Source organism: Ursus maritimus, unplaced genomic scaffold, assembly GCF_017311325.1.
Source record: "Ursus maritimus isolate PB19 unplaced genomic scaffold, ASM1731132v1 scaffold_2, whole genome shotgun sequence".
NCBI lineage: Eukaryota > Metazoa > Chordata > Mammalia > Carnivora > Ursidae > Ursus > Ursus maritimus.
In genome coordinates, this window is record NW_024424452.1 from 46,059,433 (window position 1) to 46,075,335 (window position 15,903).

At 42.3% G+C, this 15,903-nt stretch overlaps 1 protein-coding gene across 4 annotated transcripts in view; it reads left to right on the plus strand.

The window, feature by feature from the left end:
* DDR2 (discoidin domain receptor tyrosine kinase 2) overlaps positions 1 to 15,903 on the plus strand; it is a 183,765-nt gene that overhangs the window by 160,302 nt on the left and 7,560 nt on the right. For all 4 annotated transcript variants that reach the window (XM_008685722.2, XM_008685721.2, XM_040635971.1 and 1 more), the window contains 8 exons: positions 2,272 to 2,334; positions 3,111 to 3,241; positions 5,706 to 5,916; positions 7,358 to 7,581; positions 8,762 to 8,889; positions 10,930 to 11,121; positions 11,413 to 11,647; positions 14,357 to 14,506. In XM_008685722.2, the coding sequence (XP_008683944.1) occupies positions 2,272 to 2,334; positions 3,111 to 3,241; positions 5,706 to 5,916; positions 7,358 to 7,581; positions 8,762 to 8,889; positions 10,930 to 11,121; positions 11,413 to 11,647; positions 14,357 to 14,506 (1,334 nt within the window). The remainder of the gene's footprint in view (positions 1 to 2,271; positions 2,335 to 3,110; positions 3,242 to 5,705; positions 5,917 to 7,357; positions 7,582 to 8,761; positions 8,890 to 10,929; positions 11,122 to 11,412; positions 11,648 to 14,356; positions 14,507 to 15,903) is intronic.

Here is a 15,903-nt window from a genome sequence, read left to right on the forward strand (position 1 = left end):
TCAGGTTATCCCCCACAAACTGTTGACCACTACTTGAATTACTTATTTCATTAGGGATTGCTAAGAGGTAATTTTCTAATTCTTGCATTCCTTCTGCATGCATCAGCTGAATTTCTTCTGACTAGTAGAACCATTCCTCACGCACTTGCTTACTCTGAGATACGGTTCACATTGGAAGGGCAGGACACGTGATTAATTTTTTCTCTACATCAATTTTCAGAGTTAATGCCCTAGCAACCTTCAGTAATGTCTAATGAGTTTTCTTTTTGTTTTTCCTACTTGTTTTGCTTTTTAGTATCATTATGGACTCATTGCTTTTTTATAAATTCAATATGTTTTTTATAATAATTTTTTATTATGTTATGTTAATTGCAATTATTAATTCTTTCTGATACTCACATTGTCTTACATTTGACCAGAGCACACACCTTTAGGCTGGCTCTGTGTTCTTTGGATTTGACCCTGTGTACCTTTGATAAATATCTTATTTTCTGGAAGAACAAAATTACCCAAGTCCTTTTTGAACATTTGCGTTCCAGATATGAAGCCAACCATTCCTTTAAGCAGTGATGGTTCCTTTTAGTGGAGAATGGTGCTTAGAGACCACAAACTGGGCAGTAGGGATTGTGCTGAGTCCTGAAAAGTTAAAAGGCATTTAGGACATTGTCTATACCACCGCAACTTAGATGGGGTACAAATCCCACACAATGATTTTTCAAAAGATGTTCAAAGTGATACCAACAATAAGTGATCAGGAGAGAGGTCAGTAGAGAATGGCTTTATAACAGTGTCAAAAGAGTGAGCCTTGCACTGGACCTGGTTGAAAAGTATAGGTGAAAAATAACAGAAGAGAGGAGGAGAGACTAAGGTAAAGATAAAGCAGAGGACACCATGCTTCCTGATTTAACTTTTATTTCTTAGAATTTTTATTTATTTATTTTAAGATTTTATTTACTCATTTATTTGAGAGAAAGAGAGAGAATGAGTGAGCAGGGGGATGAGCAGAGGGAAAGGGACACGCAGACTCCAAGCTGAGTGTGGAGCCCAACGTGGGGCTTAATCCCCAACCGTGAGATCATGACCTGAGCCAAAATCAAGAGTCAGCCGCTTAAGCAACTGAGCCACCCAGGCGCCCCTGATTTAATTTTTAAAAGAAGAAAATTTCAAGATGGTTTGTTCATTAAGATGTACTGATAAGGAGATAGAACATCTGTTTAGAAAAACAGGTTTGGCGCCTCGATACCTTATAAAGATTTAATTTAAGAATGAATGGATTGATTATTTTATATGAAGTATTTATTAAGAGCAGAATTTTAGATGTTCAAAAACAGTGTCATTACATTGTGTTAACTGGGGGATCACAGATTCTCATCCATCCTCAGGGATTCTATTCTCTTGGCAGAGTAATTAGTATACTTAGCTCGTTATACCCAATTGCAGCTATGGACTACAGTTTTTGACTCCTGGGATCTTTTGAGTTTTAAATCTGATATCATGATAATGTTTATTTCCACTGGAGCCTGAGGACTGAATGCAAAAAAGTACACGGAGATGCTAGATACCTCCCAATTTGTGTAATAATGCTAAGAAGAAAAATTAGGACTCACGGAGAGCATGTCTCTTGAAGGGAAATGCATATTCTAATTCTTGACCTCCTTGGTTAGGGAAATCAGGGTCCCGGGAAAATGAGTTGCCAAATAAGCTGGCAAATAAGCTTTTGGGGTCTAGTTTTACAAGCTTATACATCATAGTAAAGGACACTCCAGTATCAATAGTCCACCTATAAAGAAGGCTTGATTTATAAATTAAAGGGCTACGTCAATGAGCATAGTGAAAACAACTTAATTTCCTTGAAGGAAAAAGCCTCTTAGCACTGTGTCTGTCCCCTGCCTGCTTACCCATCCTGTTCTCTCTACATTTTGCTGAATTTGGGTCTGACTTCCCGTGTGTGCTTTATGATAATGTGTGGTCACAGCCCACTGAGCCCCTGTTTCTTAAACTTTTTTTGTACCATGACACCTCGTATCATTTAAACAAACATTTTACAAAAGAAGAGTTGTCCTTACTGTCTAGATGAATGGTGATTTTTTAAATTTAGAATATTATATGATCATATTATATTAATTATATAATTATATTATCGTTTTTAAGAAAGGCTGATGGCAACCCACTAAATGGATTTCACATTGTGCTAGGTCACAATCTACCTCTAGAAAAGCCACTACTTCGCTGTCTTCTCCCCAGCTCTGACTCACTCTTGTTTTGTAACAGATGCTGCCATGTACAACAACTCTGGAGCGCTGCCCACCTCACCTGTGGCACCCACAACCTATGGTATGTGTGATTTCTAGTTACAGAAGTTAAAGTTGAAGGGGCCTTCTAGAGGATGAAGAAGGGTAGAGATTTGCAAGGGCCTGACTGTCTGTGTAGGAGGCTTTTTACCAGGTGACTTTGGATGAAGGGTACTTCTGGAAAGGGTAGGCTCCAAAGTAAAGGGCCCACACTCACTCTGTCACTGCTGGTTCCTGTGATTCTTCAGCTAAAGCAGAGTCTGGAGTTGTTCCAGTTGTTTCATGGAAGTTTGGGTAGCTTGGAACAGAAACAAGGAAAGGGACATTTTGAGGTAAGACCCATAGTGGGGATCTCAATGAATGGGTGGAAGTCCATTAAACAAAATGGTAGTCTCTCTAATTAGAGATATATGCAAAGTGTAGCCAGTGCTTCATGTGAGTCAGCAATCTGGGAAACACGTAAGATCAAGTGTCTCCAAAGGGGACTCTTCACCTGTTTTTCATGAGGTGTGATTGTGAGCCAGTAGACGTAGGCTGTAGTAATAAAGGAACAAAATTTGGGGAGAATGGAAAATCTCTCCATTATCCAGTCCGATACATGAGGAGGAGGCTCTGGTCCCTAGGAGGAGGCCCGTATGATGGAAGAGCAAAGTCATACCAGAGTAGCAAGACTGAAACTAAGCAGAAGTCTTAAGGTGGCATCTTGCGGAATTATCCTGGAGGGAAAGGTTCTACCTTTCTGTCTCTAGTCCAGTCCATCATGCTTTTCCTAGCCCCATGAGATGATGGTGTTCTCCATCTTTCTCTTCCTGGTCACAGATCCAATGCTTAAAGTTGATGACAGCAACACTCGGATCCTGATTGGCTGCTTGGTGGCCATTATCTTCATCCTCCTGGCCATCATTGTCATCATCCTCTGGAGGCAGTTCTGGCAGAAAATGCTGGAGAAGGTGAGGAAGTACAGAATAGTCATGGGATAGGAACCTGCTCCACCCTTGCGTAAGCCACTGTTACCCCAGGAGAAAAAGGCAAACTATAAGAACTTATATATGCTTAGAGTGTTAACTGAGGCCACTGAGTAGCCTGGGAGTGGCGAAGCTTGGTGCTGAAGGGAGTCAGAAAAGAATAAGCTAAGTCCATTTTCTCATGTTTGGAATGGGGATTTTGGAACCTCCCTAGAAAACTCAGAAAACTCTTCTTAATACATTGAATCTCAACTCAAACATCTCCCTTGAAGGTTTTGGTTCAGGGTTTGGGGGGAGTGCAGGCATCTGTATTTTTTTTTTAAATTAACAGATGCACAACTGGTACCTAGGCAAAATTTCTGATAATGCTGTTCCTTCTCTTCTGTTACTGTTTACACACGTGCGTGTGTGTGTGCAGAAAAACATTCAGCCGCATTAATATCCAAGCCAAGTTTTTCGTAGTCCTATTTCTACTTCTTTATGTGCTTGGAAGTTATGATTACGCATCCTTCTGGGTCCCTCCTCAGATTTGCTTTGTCCAGTCTAACTTATTTGAATAATTTTTACACATTTGTCAACATTTGACAATCTACAAGGCCTTTTTTCACATGTATTATTTTACCTGATTCTCATGAATAACGGTGAGCTGGGCCTAGTGGTTATATTTAACTCTTTATGTTGAAAAAATATGATTTGCTCAAGGTCATACAACTTATATCCTGTTTTCTATGCTCATTCCAATTGTCAGTCTGGAAATTTGTCAACTTTTTTCCTTCCAAAATATATACATTCCATCAAAGATGGAATATCTATGACTTTTCTTGGTTTCTTAGACTAGATAGCAACTCTCTAGGCACTTCTGCTAAGTATCTGATGCTCTTGGGGTCTGCTGATGATTAAGTGTTTCTAGAGTTGGCCATGGACATCTTCGCTGATCAATGAGTTCAGACAGATGTGGACTGAGAGGTTATAGAAACTCTGAGCTGTGAGGCAATTCAAAACCTTTCTTCTAGAATGCTGGGACACGCTGGGTGTCTAAATTCAGGGTGAGGGGCAGCAAAGAGTGCTAGTGGTAGTAGATGCTGGTGGACTGAAAGTTCATGGGATGGCTTGAAGCTGATGTGTGTTATTGAGTATTTTGTTATGACTGTGTTTTAATTGGGAAGACGGAATCTGTGTTCTATACTCTGTGAACTATTTTTCTCTTTATTGGAGCCAGAATTTGCCACACTTCTCTGGGTCTTTCTTCGGAGTCTGATTGAAATATGTCCATGGGCTGGAAGAGGAGTGTTGGATTGGAGACCCTTCAAGTAAAAGGGAGAGCAACAATTTTGCCCTGAAATATTTAACTTGGTCCTTCAAGAAATTCTTTCTACCCTGTATATCCTAGTAAGACAACTCCAGATGCTCTGGAATGACACAGGATTTTTTCCTGGGGACAGATTTGTGTGTGTGTGTGTGTGTGTGTGTGTGTGTGTAAAACCCTTAAGCATACACATATGTTCTCCAAGAAACATTACTCAAAATAGCTTTAGACTAACCATTATTTGTAGGATCCTTTTGGCAGCGTCCTTAACCTTTTTTCTTTGAGAGAGTTAACCCATATTTATTGAGAACCTACTATGTGCTGGGTTCCATGCTCGGTATTGGGGGTGAGACTGCAACAAAGGACTTTCAGTCCAGGGGGTGAAGCAGACATCAAAGTCTCTCCATTGAGCACCCAAAGTGTGTTTGTTGGAGTGGGACATTTTACATGTTTAAATCCAAGTAGTCACATATATTCAGATTCTGGCATTTTTCCTTTGAAAGGAGCAGACAGGTCACATTGGATAGAATACCAAAACAATTTGTTATTTTATTCTTTTTCTTCCTTTATTAGGTGTAATTCACCTCAGTATCCCCAGGGATTTCCTTCCCCATTTTATAGCCATTTCATTTTTGGTTAGTAAAAATGCAAGATTGAGGGCATATTACCCTAACCTACAGTGCCAGACTACTGACCCATCATGTGACAGCACATCTGTTGAGTGAATGAGCATTTTAATGTGTCTACACAAAAACCAATTAAGGGATAAGTCTGCAAAAACCCATTATTTAACAGAACATCAAAAACTCTGCCAAACTGAGAAGATCTTTCATTGGTTCCTGATAGGTTCTCATAGTGTCATGTAAATAATGCTTACACATGCTTCAATGAAAGTTAATGAATGTTGGCAGCACAGAAATTAGGGGGTCAAATTCTGCCTTGAAGCAATCAATGAAGGAATATTCTAAGTTTCTCTGACCCAGGCATTTGTGGGGCCAGACTGCCTCCCTGTCACTTGTGGTGCGTGCAGAGTTGAGGAGTAATAGAGAGGTATTTCACCTGAGTGGAAGAGCTGGGTCTCAGAAGAGGGGGACTCCATGATCCCCTTTGTGCCAACGTGCCCTCCCCGTCCTTCTTGTTCAGGCTTCCCGGAGGATGCTGGATGATGAAATGACCGTCAGCCTCTCCCTGCCCAGTGAATCCAGCATGTTCAACAACAACCGCTCCTCATCGCCAAGTGAGCAGGAGTCCAATTCCACTTACGATCGCATCTTTCCCCTTCGCCCTGACTACCAGGAGCCATCGAGGTTGATACGAAAACTCCCAGAGTTTGCTCCAGGGGAGGAAGAGTCAGGTGAGTATGACACAGTGGCAGAGAATGAGGGAGATGTCTTGACAGGCATTATGAAGGTGTGACACTTGGCTCCTACTCAGCCAAATCTGGTTTTCACCGAGAGAAGTCCACGTTGCCCTGAGAAGTCCACACTCTCTTTCTAGATTGATCTGCCATAGCTCCTACCCTAATCTGAGTGCCTCTCAGATGTTTAATCACATGGTAGGTGTTTAAAGGGACCCTCAGGTCGAAAGAGAAAGAAAATAAATAAAGGGTGTCACTAAAGTATTAATGCCAGAAGAACCTAAGCAGTCCAACTAGTCTGGTCTCCTCATTTTCCATAGGAAGAAGATGCAGAGGCCCAGATAGGCCACTCACCCAACACCAAACACCATTAGCGGTAAATTCAGGACTAGCATTTCACCTGGAGAAAATAAACTAATGAAGCAAAAGACATCCAAGAATTCCCAATTTTCTAGCCCTCAAGATAACTGAGTTTAATTTTTGTTTATTTCTTTGTGGTGGAAATTTTTTAGAATAATACAAGATTTTTTACTACAGCAAATATTTCTTGCCTTTCTTCAGTAAAAGCATTGCTTTGGTAAAACAGTGCCAATTGATTCACATCCAGTGTTTTTTACTAAGTGCTGCAGAGTGACATCAGAAGGGATTCTGGGGTCATCACTGAGGCTCAGAGCAGCTCTTCCAGAAGGTCAGCAACTGAAGAGTGATCCAAGTCAGTAGACGAACTTGTGTTCAGGGGAGAGCCAGATGGAGAAGTAGACAGGAGTGACTGGGAGCGCATAGGCTTTTCAAGGGCTCTTTTCAAAGGAAGAGAGGAAACTCTCATGTATTTATCACTCAGTGGATAGCAAACATTGAAGGAACACATTGAACTCAGGGAATTTTACAGAGATAGCAAGATAGCAAGAATAATTTATTACAGAGATAACAAGAATAAACTAATTGATTTCCTAGGCTGAACTAAAGTAATTTACCTATTTTCTAAAGTCCTAAAACATCTCCCCCCTCATATTTAATTTCTTTAAGGAAGGATGTGCCTTAAACTAGATCATCAGAAAGTTGTTTAATCCCTAAAATAGGTTATTAAATCAACGATAGTGTCTTAAAATTAAAGAAATATGCAATTAAGTCTTTCAACTTTAGTACTCCTGTCCTTATATAACACGAACTGTCCTCTAGCTTCACCACAATCCCCTAAAATTAGTCAAGGAGGTTGTTAATGATCACGTAGTTTGAGAAGAAGAAGAGAGAAAATGGTGTTCCCCGTTCTGAAGGCCACAAGAAAGGGTCTCTAGAGGAACACTTCTCTGAGTGAGAATGGCGTGGAGTAGTATAGGCTGTCCTCAGGGCATGTCCTAGCCTTCCTCTCAGATTTTCTTCCTGGAATGATCTCCAAAGATACCCCTTGGAGTCGGACTCACTGGGGGTGTCTTCCCAGGCTGCAGCAATGTTGTGAAGCCGGCCCAGGCCAGTGGGCCCGAGGGGGCACCCCACTACGCAGAGGCTGACATCGTGAACCTGCAGGGGGTGACCGGAGGCAACACCTACTCCGTGCCTGCTGTCACCATGGACCTGCTTTCAGGGAAAGATGTGGCTGTGGAAGAGTTCCCCAGGAAACTCCTAACGTTCAAGGAGAAGCTGGGAGAAGGGCAGTTCGGAGAGGTGAGTTGAATCCTTTCGTGGGGTCCCTCGTTCTTGGTATCCCAAAGATAGTGGTTGAACAAAAATGGCCAGGAGAGCAAAAAGTGCCCCTTCCAAAGTGGATTCGTGCCAGAATATCTCCTTCACTCATCTGTCCTTGCCTTGTCCTCTAGAAGGCTGGGATTGGGTCCGCCTCATCTTTGTGAAAGAGCTCACGAAGGTTCTTCGGTCTTCTGATTTCTGTATAGTTTTTAAAGCCAGCAAGTCACTAGACTTCAGATATCCTAAAAAACATTCAGTATTTTCAAATTTTTTTTACAATAGGTTACAGAGGGTGGGGACCCGTAAGATGTGATCATCTTTGATAAACTGTCCAAGAACATCCTGCTACTCGATAGCCACTTTGTTTTCCTCCTTTCCATGGGAGTTACGTGTAAAGTGGTCAAAAACAACCTCGCCCCTGACTTGAGTCCCAGACTCAGCCACGAGGGAATGAATTGCCAACTGAGATAAGGAGGAGCACTCTTCCCAGTTGCCCTCCGAGTGGTGCGTGTCATAGTGACTTTGCACTCTTACAGCAGTCACGTGAACCTTCTGAGAATCCAAAGCCATGATTTCAGTGGCAACAGGAGCCCTTCAGCGGTGCCATCTGAACTCCAGATGGAATAGAAGAATGTGTTCTTGGCTTTCAGTGTGGGTGGCACGCTTTGCCCTTGGGTGGGTTTGGTGTTGGTGGAAGTACAAGGGTCCATGGCATCTGTTTGTGATGTCATATATACTCTTTCTGTCCCCGGCGTTGAAAACAGTCTCGTAACTCTGTTACCAACACATAGAGAAGAAATGTTCTGTATGAACCAGTAACTAAGCTTCCTTGAATCAAAATGGGAGCATTTATGCCAAACGACATTTTATAGTGGGCTGTACTGGAGTAAAATGCTATGTTGTAGATTCATTCTCAAATTTAGTGTGCCAGTCAATGTATGTTTCTTTTATAAAGTAGCAACATGTCCCATTAGCTGGGTACTTTACCCCTGTTTGTCTCGGCTATTTGAATTAAAGGTATGTTAGATGTGTCTTAACAGTCATTTGATGATTTTGCTTGAGTTGTAAGAGTTAGCTTATCTCCAGGAAATGCCCAGCAAGAGTACTGAGCCATCTTCAGGAGAAACGATGATGCTGAGACTAGATGACTTTTGTCTAGGTTCATCTCTGTGAAGTGGAGGGGATGGAAAAATTCAAAGACAAAGATTTTGCCCTAGATGTCAGTGCCAACCAGCCTGTCCTGGTGGCCGTGAAAATGCTCCGAGCAGATGCCAACAAGAATGCCAGGTCTGTGGTCTGCATTTTGAATTTTCCTTTATGTATTTCACCTGCAGGATCAGGAACTCTCCTGGAAACCTTTGAGCAACTTTTTTCTTTTGAGATGGGAAGGTCTGTGAGCTGCCTCACCTATCACTGCTGTGCTCTCTTTTTCTGATGGGCCTGCAGTCCTCATCTCTCTTCTGTATCTCTGGCAAATGCAGATGTCCACTTTCCATTGAATTAGCTATGTGTTGACTTCCTAACTCCCTTTGCACAGAGCTCTACTTCCCAACACACACAACACCCTGAATATGTGCTCCTTTGACCATGACGCACAGACATTCTCCCGAATGTCATTACCGCCTCTTGGCCGACTTCCACGTTCACACACAACTTTCTTGCTAAGTCTCCTCCATTCTCTTTTATTCATATTTCTATTTACTTTCTCATTCTTTTTTTTCTCTTTTATGCTCCTTTTCTTCTATGTCCAGCAACCCCCAAAATGAGAAGCTACCTCTGCTTGGAAAAGTATCCATGGACCTCAAAGCAAAAGGATCCTACAGTCCTTTAACAGTGTCCCAAACTGGCTAATAGTCTCTTGGATCCTTTACTACATAAATTGCAGTTTCCAGCCATACTCCGTTGTCTGACAGCCTTTCCATTACAGTAATGGTGAGTTAATCCTCACCCAGAGAGGCATGCTGGTTGCAAGCTGGTTGTCTGTGTCTCAGAGAAGTCTGCACATCTGGGTAACGTATGTATTTTCCCATTTGTGTTGACTCGATTTGTCTCACTGATATTCAAAGTGAGAGAAAGCTTATTAGCCCTTTTCCCCAAATTGGAAATTCCAAGAATGGTGGTAGAGTTTCATTAAAAGTCTTGCAGTGGACAGGTTGTGGAATGAAGAAGAAAAATAGGTGAGAGAACAGAACTGGAATTTTAACTGTGAGAACCTCAATCTTAAAGACATTAGTATGCATGAAAAATGACATCCTCTGGGTTCCTTAGAGAGAGGCAATACTCTTAATATTAACCTTAGCACACAATTGGAGAGAGTGGCAAGAAGAAAAAACATAGGCTATAACAAAGCCTTTGCCCATTGTTTTGGTTGGTGAGGTTTGGTGTCCCTCCACCTGTGCCCACTGCAATTTAGCAGTGAAGGATGGCCTAGACTCTGGGCTCCACAAGCTGTGGAAACCCCTGGTTTTGAGTGGAAGGGGAATGAAATAGGGGGTGTGTCACATCGGGACTACATTGATTTCAAGGGTTTTATATTGACATGGTATGACTTCCAGTCCAGGGTTCCTAGAAAACTCACAGGAGATACATAAGTCATCTGCTGTGGTAGTTTTAAGAATGTGGGCTAGTGGTCTCACTGACCCATATATTGTTGCTGGTGAGGTGAGAGCCCGTTTTGTGACTCAAGGGTGGGGAACTCAAACAGTTCCAGTCTTGGTCAAGTGAGTACTCTTTTTGAAATGACTCTACATTACCACCATGAGCTTTAAACAGCTCTGTTTTGAACAGGCTGCTCAGTGTGTGTTGTGACCAACTGCTGGTGTGTGACTACAAACAGCCAGTATGAGAAAAATAAAATTTTACCAGATAAACCAGAGGATGATTATTCACTTTATAAAAGATTTCTTTGCTTTATTAGTAGAGCGAGTCCATGGCTTTTAAAAAGGTAAATACCCCAGTGCACTTAAGATTTGACTTCCAGGGAAAAGTTTCATTTTGCAGACTAGTTTTTAGCAGCATATATTTGATTCAGCAAATGGTAATCACTTTCTATGTGGTGGGCCTTTTGTTGGATTCTAGGAATGCAAATGTGAGCAGGTCATGGTTCATGTTCTCAAAGAGATTACAGTTGAGTAAGGACGCACCCTATTCCAGGGTGTATAGAACCAGTTAGTTTCTAGGTACCAACTTCTCTGTCCTCTCCAAGGTTATCTGAAGGGGAACAAGATTCGGGATAATGGGTAGGACTAGGCTTTGCTGTGTCTTCTTCCCCCTCTTTTCTCTAACCCTGGCAACCTCTGGGCTTACCTATGTCTATGTCCTCCAAAGGAATGATTTTCTTAAGGAGATAAAGATCATGTCCCGGCTCAAGGACCCGAACATCATCCGCCTCTTAGCCGTGTGCATCACTGACGACCCTCTGTGCATGATCACCGAGTACATGGAGAATGGAGATCTCAATCAGTTTCTTTCCCGCCATGAGCCCCCCAGTTCTGCCTCCAGCAACGCACCCACTGTCAGGTAAATAAGTAGGTCCCCCATCCCTTCTCTGTGTTCATGAGATTAACCTGGGCTCTGAAGACAGGGAGCAGCGAACATTCGAGTTCATCAGTATTCTGGCATGGTGGGGAGGCTAGCGTGCAGGGCATAATGGCGCCGCTGCCCTTTGGGGGAAAGAAAAGAGATTCACTGAGAACAGAGAAGGGATGTTGAGGTCGAAACTCCAGTTTGTTGGTACCACCTGTGGAACGCGTGCCTCTCACGGCTTCCTCTTCCCATAGGCCACTTCCTCTCTCTTTTTTATTCCCTCAGCTATGCCAACCTGAAGTTTATGGCTACCCAGATTGCCTCTGGCATGAAGTACCTTTCCTCTCTTAATTTTGTCCACCGAGATCTGGCCACACGAAATTGCTTAGTGGGTAAGAATTATACCATCAAGATAGCTGACTTCGGAATGAGCAGAAACCTGTACAGCGGTGACTACTACCGGATCCAGGGCCGGGCAGTGCTCCCCATCCGCTGGATGTCTTGGGAGAGCATCTTGCTGGTGAGTTCCTCGCAGGTTTTGGTTTTTTTTAAGATTTTATTTATTTATTTGAGAGAGAGAACAGAGTGACCGGAGGGGTTGGGGGGGTGGAGCCTGAGTGGTGGGAGGGGCAAAGGAGAGGGAGAAGCAGACTGCCTGCTGAGCGGGGAGCCAGATGCGGGGCTGGATCCCAGGACCCCGAGATCATGACCGAAGGCAGGTGCCTAACTGACTGAGCCATCCAACTGACTCAGCCACCCAGGCGCCCCAGAGTTCCTCACGTTTTTAAGCCCTACCTCAGCAACTGCCATGTAGGCAGGTGCACGTGGCACGTAGGGACAAACCTGAGACGGCGGGAAGCAAACAATAGACGTTGATATTTTCTCTGACCTGAGGTGATTTACTTGGTGTATTAATTACTATTTTTTTAACACGTGCCTATTTCTGCTGATAAAATGTAACATGCTCACTATAGAAAATTTGGGGGAAAGGTTAAAAATGCACCTGTCATCATAAGGGATTTAGTATCATTTTTTTTTTCTCTCTACCCTTTCAACCTACTTATTGGTCTTCATTAATTTAAGATATTAAAAACCTTATCACTTAAAGAAATGTTAGCCACACAAAATATTTTTCTGCTGTATTAACTTCATAACTATATTTCTAATGAATTGTTTAGACTGATGTCTATATATTTATTTTAATGAGTATCACTGTTTACTTTTTCTTTTAAGTTCATCATTCTTTGCTTTATAATTTTTATTCAGCTCTTGGTATTCTGGACCACGAGTGAATAATTTTTTTCCAAATGTCTCTCTTGGAGGTATGACCATGCATATTTGAGACATTTTTTTGTTGACTTTACACCACTTAGCTGATTTGTGGAATTATTAGACTTTAAACATTTACTTCCTACAATGCTGGGTTCATATAATTTTGTCATTTAGCATTCCAGAGAAAAGCCTGAGAGCAATCTAGCTTTGTTCATTTATAGTTAATCTGTTTATTTCTTGTTCATATTCTTAAAGGATTCATTAATTAAATTTGATGAAAAAATATATATAGTTACTTCCTTTCTCTCACCAAGATAACCATTATTAATATTTTGGCATATTTCCTCTGAGGGTTGTTTTCTATGCACACATTTCTATGTATGTGCATATATGTCTATGTATATATCTGTGTATATGTATGTATGTGTATATATATGTATATCTGTATATGTATGTGTATATGTGTATATATATAGTAGTATCCCCCTTATTTGCAGGGGATATGTTCCAGGACCCCCAGGATGCCTGAAACTGCAGATAGTACTGAACCCTATATGTACTAAGTTTTTTTTCCCATACGTACATATCTATGATAAGGGTATAATACATGTATTTTAATATTTTAATATAGACCCATTATAACAATATACTGTCCAAAGTTATATAAATATGGTTTATTTCTCGTTCTCTCCAAAATACTGTACTGTCCTCACCCTTCCTCTTGTGACGATGTAAGATGATGAAACGCCTACGTGACAAGACGAAGTGCGTGCATTGCACGGGCATTGTGACGTAGCGTTAGGCTGCTGTTGACCTTCTGAGGCTACGTCAGAAGGAGGATGCCCTGCTTCTGGGTGGCTGTTGACTGTGGGTAACTGAAATCGTGGAAGGGGAACTGCAGATAAGGGGGACTGCTGGGTACAGATAATTATACTCCATAACTGGGATGGTACCATGTGCATATAATTCTATATCATTAGCATTTCCTATGTCATTAAATATTCTTCAAAAACATGATTTTAATGGCTGTGTAATATTCCATTGTGTGTATCTATCCAATAATTTAATAATGTCTCTGTAATTTCATATGTAAGTGCTTTCCCGTTTCCCACTATGACTGATGCTGTGATATCTGTCTTTTACATAAGTCCTTACAAGGATCTTTATCATCTCTGTATGAGAAGCACATACTTTACCCGTCTCTAATGTGATTAGAGAGCATTGCTCCCTTTAAAGGTATTGTATAGTGCTGTAAAAGAGGATTAGTGCGAGATGTGCAGAATCCTGTTCCAGATCTCGGTTTTTCTATTACTCATGGCCTTACTCTCTAGGAGACTTTAGTAAACCTCCCTTGTCTCACTTTTCTGATCTGAAAAAATGAGGATAAATAACATCATGTACTGAGCATTGTATTTATTGAACAGGAAATGCGTGCGATTTTATGCATGCTGATTATACCTGAATCCCATTGCTGTCACGTGCTGGTCTACCCTTCAAGACTGTGACTTTTACTGACCTGGGAAGCCAGAGTCCTGGATTCTCTCAGGGACCTCTCCTGGCACTTAAACTAGATTCTTCTATCTCTAACATACAAACAATTGACTTGCCATTCTTATTTTGCCTTTCCCTGAGCATTTTCCCAAGGCTGCCCTACAGCCTGAAGTTTGAGCTTCTAACACTCGGTGGGGAGTCCGATAGCTTATGGCTGCACCTCTTTCAGCCCTGGGAGCTCATCTGCAGGGGAAGCAGATCTAAGCTGAGACCAGGAGGGCGAGACAATGGCCTGTAGCTTGACGTCAAAGCATTGTGACTCTGTCATTCTGGATTCTCCATACACATCGTGGCAGTTGTAGTATTCCTTGCCCTGGGTAGTGGAAGGGGGTCACCGGGAAGATCACACCTGCTCTTGTCACGCACAGGCTATTCCAGTTTCCTCTTCTTTTCCTTGCATAAACAGGGCAAATTCACAACAGCGAGCGACGTGTGGGCCTTTGGGGTGACTCTGTGGGAGACTTTCACCTTTTGCCAGGAGCAGCCCTATTCCCAGCTGTCAGATGAGCAGGTCATCGAAAATACTGGAGAGTTCTTCCGGGACCAAGGGAGGCAGGTGAGAACTGCTGGGGATGGCGGGATCTGGATCTGGGTGCTCCGGAAGGTGAGAGGAAGAAAGTCCTGACTTAGCAGCTTAGCCTAAGCCCGAAGCTGGGCCACCTGGATGGCGGTGTTTGGTCACTAACTGTCCAGATAACGTGAAAGACTGAGAGGTACCCGCCTTCCTGCCCCACCAACTATACATTCTGCTTTATCCATATGGCAGCCCATGAACACTGGAGGACACGAGGGGTTAGTTATGTCAGGCTCCAACTCAAAGGTAGCAGGAAATAAAATCCTCTCTCTCGTGTTTGCTCTGTTTCTTGATCTAGACAGTGTGGTTTGTCCTCCCGGTTGAAATGCACAAGAACAAAAATATAAGTTTAAAAGCGAATAAGGGATTTATTGGCAGTAGTTAACAATTTGGTTTGGACTAAATAATTAGCAATGTTTCTTTTTTTTAAGATTTTATTTATTAATTTCTCAGAGAGAGGGCAGGGGGAGCAGAGAGAGAACACAAACAGGGGAAGAAGGAGGCAGAGGGAGCAGCAGGCAGAGGGAGAAGCAGGATTCCGACTGAGCAGGGAGCCCAGTGCGGAACTCGATCCCAGGACTCTGGGATCATACCTGAGCATAAGGCAGACACTTAACCTATTGAGCCACCCAGGCATCCCTAGAAATGTTTCTAGAGATAAATACCCAGAGACAATTAGGTGCATCCTCGACTGTGGCCTCTCAGTACTCGGGAAAAGCAGGATTCCCACGCTGACAAGGTTCCCAGTTCCCCGTCAGGATACTCTAAGATTTCTTTGGCTGGCTCAGTTTGTAAAGTCCCCGTGAGATGTAGGACTTAGCGCAGCCAGAGCACTGAATCTCCCCAGAGTGCCTGGTCACAGTGCCCTGGGGCATGGCAGGTCGGGCTGACAGCTGGGGATGGGGAGAAGGCTCCTGCAGAAAAGAAAAGCTTGATTCTCCAATGACTTAAATACATTGAAGCAAGCAAAAGAGAAGGGAATCACAAGAGATAAGACAATAAGGAGGTTGAAAATAAGAGGGAGAGGTCCTGGAATTTCATTTTATCTTGACACTCTGCAAAGATTTTGGGAGCAGGATCCAACTTATCTACTTGGTTATAAAAATGATTGCTTTCTTACTATGGCAAAGGGCACATTTACTCCTCTGTGCAAAGATAAGTGAGTGGACCAAGGAAAAAATGGTTTTTCTCCTGGACTAATCCATCACGACCCCAGGTTGACTTAGTTTCATTTTAATTCCTAACATTCTCCAGGATTTTGTCTTTCTTATATATTTTTGAACACTCAGCTTAAAAGGGTCCACCATTTCATCTTCACGAAATACTAGTAATGAACCAAATATATTTTCACCAACCACCAAATGATTGAAGTTAAGTAT